This window comes from Homarus americanus, unplaced genomic scaffold (genome assembly GCF_018991925.1).
Source record: "Homarus americanus isolate GMGI-L3 unplaced genomic scaffold, GMGI_Hamer_2.0 scaffold19318, whole genome shotgun sequence".
NCBI lineage: Eukaryota > Metazoa > Arthropoda > Malacostraca > Decapoda > Nephropidae > Homarus > Homarus americanus.
The window spans coordinates 7,230,271-7,240,270 of NW_024732238.1; the positions used below are offsets into that span (position 1 = coordinate 7,230,271).

The window sequence follows — 10,000 nt, forward strand, 5'->3', positions numbered from 1 at the left end:
GTTAATATTACCTGTGTTATTAAACGGTGCTGTTATGTATAGGAGCCAGTGAGTATGGCAGCCAGTCTATGTACTACTGTAGACTATGTAACTCATTATGTAGACTATGCAACTCACTCTATAGGCTAAGTAACCCATTTAGTAGATTAATGAAGAAATTGTATTCATATTTAGAAAATTGATTCATATCTTAGAGTATCTTTTTTAACCCTTTGAGGACGATGTTTTAACCCTTTGAGTACAGGGATTTAACCATTTGAAGATTCTAATTTAACCTTTTCGGGACTGATTTAACCCTTTTAGGAGGACAATTTAACCCTTTGAGGATGATGATTTAACCCTTTGATAACGATGATTTAACCTTGATAACGATGATTTAACCTTGATAACGATGATTTAACCCTTTGATAACGATGATTTAACCTTTGATAACGATGATTTAACCTTGATAACGATGATTTAACCTTTGATAACGATGATTTAACCCTTGATAACGATGATTTAACCCTTTGATAACGATGATTAACCCTTGATAACGATGATTTAACCCTTGATAACGATGATTTAACCTTTGATAACGATGATTCAAACCTTTGATAACGATGATTTAACCCTTGATAACGATGATTTAACCCTTTGATAACGATGATTTAACCTTGATAACGATGATTTAACCCTTTGATAACGATGATTTAACCCTTTGATAACGATGATTTAACCCTTTGATAACGATGATTTAACCTTTGATAACGATGATTAACCCTTGATAACGATGATTTAACCCTTTGATAACGATGATTTAACCTTTGATAACGATGATTTAACCCTTTGATAACGATGATTTAACCCTGATAACGATGATTTAACCTTGATAACGATGATTTAACCCCTTGATAACGATGACTAACCCTTTGATAACGATGATTTAACCCTTTGAACGATGATTTAACCTTTGATAACGATGATTTAACCCTTTGATACGATGATTAACCTTTGATAACGATGATTTAACCCTTTGATAACGATGATTTAACCCTTTGATAACGATGATTTAACCCTTTGATAACGATGATTTAACCTTTGATAACGATATTAACCTTGATAACGATGATTTAACCTTTGATAACGATGATTTAACCTTGATAACGATGATTTAACCCTTTGATAACGATGATTTAACCTTGATAACGATGATTTAACCCTTGATAACGATGATTAACCCTTGATAACGATGATTTAACCCTTTGATAACGATGATTTAACCCTTGATAACGATGATTTAACCCTTGATAACGATGATTTAACCCTTTGATAACGATGATTTAACCCTTGATAACGATGATTTAACCTTGATAACGATGATTTAAACCCTTGATAACGATGATTTAACCTTTTGATAACGATATAAACCTTTGATAACGATGATTTAACCTTTGATAACGATGATTTAACCCTTGATAACGATGATTTAACCCTTTGATAACGATGATTTAACCTTGATAACGATGATTTAACCCTTTGATAACGATGATTTAACCCTTTGATAACGATGATTTAACCCTTTGATAACGATGATTTAACCTTTTGATAACGATGATTTAACCCTTTGATAACGATGATTTAACCTTTTAATAACGATGATTTAACCCTTTGATAACGATGATTTAACCCTTTGATAACGATGATTTAACCCTTTGATAACGATGATTTAACCTTTTGATAACGATGATTTAACCCTTTGATAACGATGAATTAATCTTTTAATAACGATGATTTAACCCTTTGATAACGATGATTTAACCCTTTGATAACGATGAATTATTCTTTTAATATCGATGATTTAACCCTTTGATAACGATGATTTAACCTTTTGATAACGATGATTTAACCCTTTGATAACGATGATTTAACCCTTTGATAACGATGATTTAACCCTTTGATAACGATGATTTAACCTTTTGATAACGATGATTTAACCCTTTGATAACGATGATTTAACCTTTTAATAACGATGATTTAACCCTTTGATAACGATGATTTAACCCTTTGATAACGATGATTTAACCCTTTGATAACGATGATTTAACCTTTTGATAACGATGATTTAACCCTTTGATAACGATGAATTAATCTTTTAATAACGATGATTTAACCCTTTGATAACGATGATTTAACCCTTTGATAACGATGATTTAACCCTTTGATAACGATGATTTAACCTTTTGATAACGATGATTTAACCCTTTGATAACGATGATTTAACCTTTTAATAACGATGATTTAACCCTTTGATAACGATGATTTAACCCTTTGATAACGATGATTTAACCCTTTGATAACGATGATTTAACCTTTTGATAACGATGATTTAACCCCGATGATTTAACCCTTGATAACGATGATTTAACCCTAACGATGATTTAACCCTTTGATAACGATGATTTAACCCTTTGATAACGATGATTTAACCCTTTGATAACGATGATTTAACCCTTTGATAACGATGATTTAACCTTTGATAACGATGATTTAACCCTTTGATAACGATGATTTAACCCTTTGATAACGATGATTTAACCCTTTGATAACGATGAATTAATCTTTTAATAACGATGATTTAACCCTTTGATAACGATGATTTAACCCTTTGATAACGATGATCGATGATTTAACCCTTTGATAACGATGATTTAACCTTTTGATAACGATGATTTAACCCTTTGATAACGATGATTTAACCCTTTGATAACGATGATTTAACCCTTTGATAACGATGATTTAACCTTTTGATAACGATGATTTAACCCTTTGATAACGATGATTTAACCCTTTGATAACGATGATTTAACCCTTTGATAACGATGATTTAACCCTTTGATAACGATGATTTAACCCTTTGATAACGATGATTTAACCCTTTGATAACGATGATTTAACCCTTTGATAACGATGATTTAACCCTTTGATAACGATGATTTAACCTTTTGATAACGATGATTTAACCCTTTGATAACGATGATTGATAACGATGATTTTTGATAACGATGATTTAACCCTTTGATAACGATGATTTAACCCTTTGATAACGATGATTTAACCCTTTGATAACGATGATTTAACCCTTTGATAACGATGATTTAACCCTTTGATAACGAAGATTTTTTTTAACTCACCATGACAGTAAACACAAGTAAATCACAGCTCTGTATTTTTTTCCCATTCTAAAACACAATTACTAAGACCTACATCACGTTTGAGTATTCCTGTATATAGTTTATCGGTAAATAACAACAGCACTGTGTCACCTCCATCAACACAATGGTCCCTGATACTGTGTGGTCTAGGCAGTGAGGCGGTCACAGATATTTACAATGGATGGGGTTTGTTTTGAAGCTGGATTATGTTTCTGTGATTGTTTTCTTGTTTTCATCTTTGTTGGTTTTGTTTGTATTACTTGTTTATTGTTATTTTTGTTATTATTATTATTATTATTATTATTATTATTATTATTATTATTATTATACACTTGTCTTGCATCAATCTTCTTTACCATTTCCGTCTATTCTGTCTTCTGGCTTCTGTTGACTTGAATCACCCAACACAAATAATAGATAGATAGATAGATAGATACTGTAGATAGATAGATAGATAGATAGACTTTTTTTCATAATAATCATGGAATCTCGACAACTCCACCCCCTCAGCTGCCCACACACATACATATTAACATGATAACTTCCATTGTACCGTTATCACCCCCCCCCCTTCCCTACCTGAGTCATGTCATGTAATTGCATACCTATACCTGAATAGCGCCGTGGGAGGGGGGGTTAAGTAGTGCCTTGGAAGGGGGGGGGGGGAGACGTGGTTATAGTTTGAATATATATCTGGGCTTCAACAACTAACTAAGGTCTTTATACACATACACTAAATCAGTTTATTCAATATTCATCGATTTAATATAGAGAATTTTTTTTTTTTATGAGTTTGATGATTTAACGTATTGCTACGCTTCAATCGGATAGGACATAGGTGTTTATAGCGCGTCTTAAAGGAGATAAGTAGTGTTATTTTACGATGTATTACACCGCTTACGCAACAAAGGTTCAATTGAGCTCTTACCTATTTGGTATATCTTAACATTAAACAATAATAACTCATAATTATCTCTGTTTAGTGCGTGGAGTGCCTGTTGATGTTATAATGTGTTAATTGTACTTCAACATCTTAGTTCTCCCAAGTGTGTACTCTAGATTACTTCATACACTTAACATCATCTAATAAAAATAATAAGATATCTCTCTCTGTCTCTCTGGGTTGCCGTCCTTCTTGCCGACTATGGTGTTCACGACCATAGATTTGTGTTGGGTACTGGCACATGTTCTCGTTGAGTTGCTAGGCTGCTTTTACAAACTCGTGTTCCGTTTTCAGTTTATCTATTATCAGAGAGCTGGGTGTCCAATACCTACCTGGTCATGGGAATATTATCCTCACTTAACCCTTTTAGTGATAACGTTGAGACTATATTAAACAACAACGGATTATTACGACAACATTCATACAACACAAACGTTTGGTCGTCCTTTGGGAAATGAGTTACGTGTCTTGGTTTTTTTTTTCGATTTTTTTTAGGAGAAAAGTGTGATACCTCGTTGATAATGTGATGTATTTCTACTCTTCAATAACTAAAGTCCTTCACCCTTTAATGTACGGGGTCTCCTCTGTGCTGAATCAAATTGCCTGACGTTTGCGAAATAAAATACAAAAAACTGGCGTCCATGTAGCGAAGAGGTTAACCACGCTTTAAGATACCAGTAATATATAACTTGTTGCTATGACTAAAAGTGATTTGGTAATGCAGGAGTAAGATTAATGTCATATTCTTTTTCATGTAATCTTAATTTATTAGAAGCGATATATATGGTAAATTATTATCCATTCTTGTTTACGGATGTCAATGGATTATCTTATGGATTTGGGTAAGGATTCAACTCTGATTAATTTGGGGAAGGATACTAATTCTCACATTAACTTGTGTAGAGATTAAAACACTCTTATGAAGTTGGTTAGGGATTTTAATTAACTTATTTCTTAATCGCATAATCAATTTCATCCACATGGGTAAAGTTTCAACATTAATTAGCTTAGGTTCGTATTGATTACCTTCTGTTATCTACCTGTACCTTAATTATATATTGATGCTTATAATTCTGCCCAGATGTTGATATTTTTTAACAAGTAAATATTTGTTATTAAGAAATACTCGTATAAGAAATATTAAAAGAAAATACGTTTATGTTTTAATTAATGAATGCTTATACACGAACGCCTTTTGATAGATCGGTCATTTTTCATAATATAGCGATATTGTTATATAAATTTGTATAATATTCCCCGATTAGCTGGATTTTGGGGTATTATTATTATTATTTGGTGTAAAGACTTATTAGAGAAGAGTTTTCTTTCTCTTGATCAATGGAATGCTACCTCTCACTTGATGACGTCACAACCGCATTTCGAGTATAGAAAACCAAAGAGTGATGGGTTGTGTTTATGGGTTATTAGTCATTATATGTAGTTTATTCATTCTTTGATATAATAGACATCCACAAGACACATGTGAACTTAGGCGTTTTTCACACGAGCGTTTTATGTTTTGTTCTTTGTCACGCGGGAAAAATCTTAAATCGGGTTTATAAACGCCCAAATAACACTGTAGGTCCTGTTAGCCATTATTATATTTTTCCATTAACTATGCAAGTAATTTATTTACGAAAGATTAAAATTGAGATGAAAAGAAACGACCACTCTTTGTATTCGGGTTTGTGAAGGATTTGTCTGCGAGGGGGCTACGGTTGTGACGTCAGGCAGTAATATCACGAGAAAGATGAAATCCACCTCTGCCTCAACAACATCCATTCGTGGCAGAAATTTTGTTGGATATTGTAGGAAATTTACTAAACTTATGTTTATATATTATTTTTATTCCTCATTAAAAAAAATCACTGGCTATCTAATTAAATTGTATACTGTATCGGATTGTAAATATTAATTAATAAATATTGTACAGACGAATTCTTTGGGAAAACTAATTGTGTAATATATATTTTAATCAATAAATATTTACATCGGTTTTTGTATTAGTAAAGGGGCCGACTCTTGAACCAGGTCCCTAGTAAACAAGATAAATTAGTTTTAATAAGTAGTATGAATAAGTACATTATAATACTAATTTACAGACGATACGAACCAACTAAACCTAACCTGACAAATCCTCATTTACCCACACCAAACCTAACCAATTCCAATCCAATCACACCAAATCATACCTAACCTAACCTAAACCTAACTCACCCACACCAAACTAAACCTAACCTAACTTAACTCACAAACACCAGACCTAACCTAACCAATTTCAATCCAATCACACCCGATCATACCTAACCTAACCTGATGATTCTGGTTAAGGTACATTGGATTTAGTTGCTTCATATCATTTATTAAAAAAATATAATGGAAAAAAATTAATGTAAAGGTTCTGTGTGTGACAATATTGTACCAGTGACCAGTTTGCCTACAAGTAATGCTAATAACAAGATGACAGTGCACGCCCCGTCCTAAATAAGATTCCTGTATTATAAACCCCCCTTTATAGTGTGTTACCTCAGTCAACCCACCTCACCTTATTCCAGTAAAATAGAGCTGATGACAGGTTGTCTTTCAGTCGTGGGGGCCGAAAAAAGGCAAACGGAAATCCGGTAATGTTTACGCCATGGACTGTGTAACGTCTGTGAGCTTAGCGCAGGTAACACACACACACACACACACACACCAGGGTCGTTATGTCTCAAAGATACGTACGTTATTGTATTTTATTTACCTTTAACCCCATCATTTGGTAGTAAGAGAACGCATCTAGTTACGGTAGAGTCCAATTGTGTGTTGATTTTTATTCTAAATTTAAATGGAATAAAAATATATCTAGTTAGGTTGTGCCTCAGTTGTGCGAGTTAACTCCGTCTTGTTGTGGCAGCCTGAGTGAGTTAGATGTGTTGGGGTCAAGGGAGTGAGGAACTTAACGTACGGACCTTTGAGAGTCCTGGCCCTGGTTCCTTCTTGGTTACGTGATAGATGTGTTAGTTTAATGTAGGTCCTTTGGACTGCTGCATTTGTCCGTTCTGGATACAAAATCTGCGCATTGGTCTATTGCTGATTCGTCTGTTGAAGAACACAACAGAGGGATGTGTTCACAGAGACCTAACAAGAAATAAATAATCCATATTTTGACTAAATACAAAATGGATAGTTGGCTTCGTAGCTCCAGTACCCAAGATGACATCTATTAGGTTTTTCCTTAGCGATAAAAACGAATTTTATAGTCATTTTTTAATCTTCGTAGATCCTGTTTTCAGGATAATTGTAAGTAATATTTTATATTTAATCTATTTTCATTATATCTCCGGTGCTGCTAGACCCGGGCATGACAATATTAAACCAAAAAGCAACATTTTTTGTGACTGACATTTTGACTAGTGGTGTAGCGAACCGCATAAGCCTTTATAAATGCATATAGATACCACTTGATCATTAGTTGACCCTAGTGAGTGTAGCACACAGGTAAACAAAGGTGACCTACCTGCCTCTGGGTAATTATGGAAAGGCAAGCTGTTTTTTATTTAGATATAATTATTTTGCTCATTTTTAAGAATTGAATGATTTTTCCCCTTAATTTGCTTCACGGACAAGAATATATTTATTTAACTGCTTATGGTCTTACTAACAGAAACAACTTTAAATTAAACATAGCAAAAATAAATGTTTGACGCTGTTATAAAAATTAAATTATTATTTCTTTACATTATTTGGACCAATGCGAAGTTTTGTTGGTATGTTTTAATTATTATTATCATTATTATCAGTATTATTATTTATCATTTCCTGCCTGCAATGGATACCTTACCTATATCTCCGCCAACCTTTACACGCACACCTGCCCAAAGTAATGCAGGTGTTAGTGAATTAATTAGTTATGAAAAATTACCTGTATGTCATAGTGTAGTGTACCGGACAGTTGTGTGCTAGTGTCTTTTTGGCTATTATTTTGCTAGTTAAGTGATACCAAACTAGGCTCTTATTTTATTAGTTAAGTGATAGTAAACTTGGCTATTATTTTGCTAGTTAAGTGATAGTAAACCTGGCTATTATTTTTACGAATTATATTGAGTGAGAGAAAACTTGGCTATTATTTTGCTAGTTATACCAAGTCATAGCTAATAGTCTCATAGGTATATCAGTTAATAGCAGCCTGGCTAGTATAATACAAGATATTTAAGTCCTAACAGATTTGGCTATTATTCTACTAAATCTAATAGGGATTATCATATTCGGCTATCTTATTACTAAATGCTATAGGTGCTAGCAAATAATTTAGAATACTAGCAAATTTGACTATTGATTACAAGGATATAGTCAATTTATTTACTATTTAATGATATGAATACTAGTAAGTTTGATTGCTAATGCTACTAGATATCTGAGTTAATAGCAGAGTTGACTATTAATATGATAGGTGTTAGTTAAGGGAGATGTGGATAATGTCAGTTTATGGTAGAAATTGATGATGTTATGAACGTAGATGTTAAAAATGTTAGCTTAGGGTGATGTTTTTTTATTAGGTCAGGTTTATATTGATGTTAATATAGGAAATGTAGTGGATGTTAGTGCTAGTTTATGGAGATGAGATAATGTTAGGTAAATGTTAATGTATAGTTGATGTTAATATAGGGAGGTTTAGATGATGTTAGGTTAATGTTAATGTATAGTTGATGTTAATATAGGGAGGTTTAAATGATGTTAGGTTAATGTTAATGTATAGTTGATGTTAATATAGGGAGGTTTAAATGATGTTAGGTTAATGTTAATGTATAGTTGATGTTAATATAGGGAGGTTTAGAGGATGATTAGTTAGTATTCATTAATGTTAACATATTCTTGATGTTAATCCAAGTTAAGGTTAAAATAGAGATGTTGAGGATGATTGTTAGTTTATATTGATGATGTTAATGAGTCAAATATTTGTTAAAGAAGTTATTGATGTTCCTAGTTGTTAGTTACGGACTTTCATGTGCATGCTGGCAATGTTAATATATGTTAAAATATGTGTTTATTTCCTCTGTTAGGTTATGTTAGTGTTAGTTACGGTAGATTTAGGTCTATTAAGTAAAGTAGTTATTGATCATGTTAGTTTAGGTTAAATGTTAATGATGTCATTGTTAATTGGGATTGATGATGATGTTAGATTAAAGAGATTCTGATGGTGTTAATGTTAGTTTTAGGTAGATGTTAATGTTTTAGTAATTACGGGAAATGGAAGTTAGATTAGAAGAAGTTAAGTTAAATTAGACGATGTTCAGTTAAATTAGATGATGTTTAGTTAAATTAGGAGATGTTTATGTTAATTTTGGCGATAGAAGTATTTAGTTCAATTGGATGTTTAGTTAATTAGGCGATGTTAAGTTAAATTAGACGAATTTATGTTAATTTTGGCGATATTTAGTTAAATTAGATGTTTAGTTAAATTGGACGATGTTTAGTTGAACTTGATGATTTTATGTTAATTTAGATGATGTTTATGGTAGTATTGTATATGTTTACGTAGATGTTGATGATTGCTAAGGTAGATGTTGATGTCGATGTTGTAATGTTTAAGCCGCTGATGAATGTTACCTAAACAAAGATGTTGTGTATTTATATGTGTATAAAGTATATATTTGTATATATTATGATGTATAAATGATATATACTGTAAAAGTGTTCTATTGTATGTGTAGTATTTTGAACGTAATTTTGCTGTAAACAATGTTTAAAAATACAAACTTACATACACACATGCATTCTGTTATTTACATACAAAGGAACATACTGTATATACAGTACATACATATGTAGCCACACACACGTCAATACAAATATATATACGTATACATAATCACATATAAAC

At 32.2% G+C, this 10,000-nt stretch overlaps 1 protein-coding gene across 6 annotated transcripts in view; it reads left to right on the forward strand.

Moving 5' to 3' along the window:
* Nucleotides 1-10,000, forward strand: part of LOC121868421 — an 82,014-nt gene that overhangs the window by 46,365 nt on the left and 25,649 nt on the right. For 4 of the 6 annotated variants that reach the window (XR_006089397.1, XM_042369043.1, XM_042369044.1 and 1 more), the window contains one exon: nucleotides 6,725-6,805. The exons of the other annotated variants lie outside the window; for them this stretch is intronic. Coding sequence is in view for 3 of the 4 variants with exons in the window: in XM_042369043.1 (XP_042224977.1) it covers nucleotides 6,725-6,805 (81 nt within the window). In the remaining variant the exon portion in view is untranslated. The remainder of the gene's footprint in view (nucleotides 1-6,724; nucleotides 6,806-10,000) is intronic. 6 annotated transcript variants of the gene reach the window in all.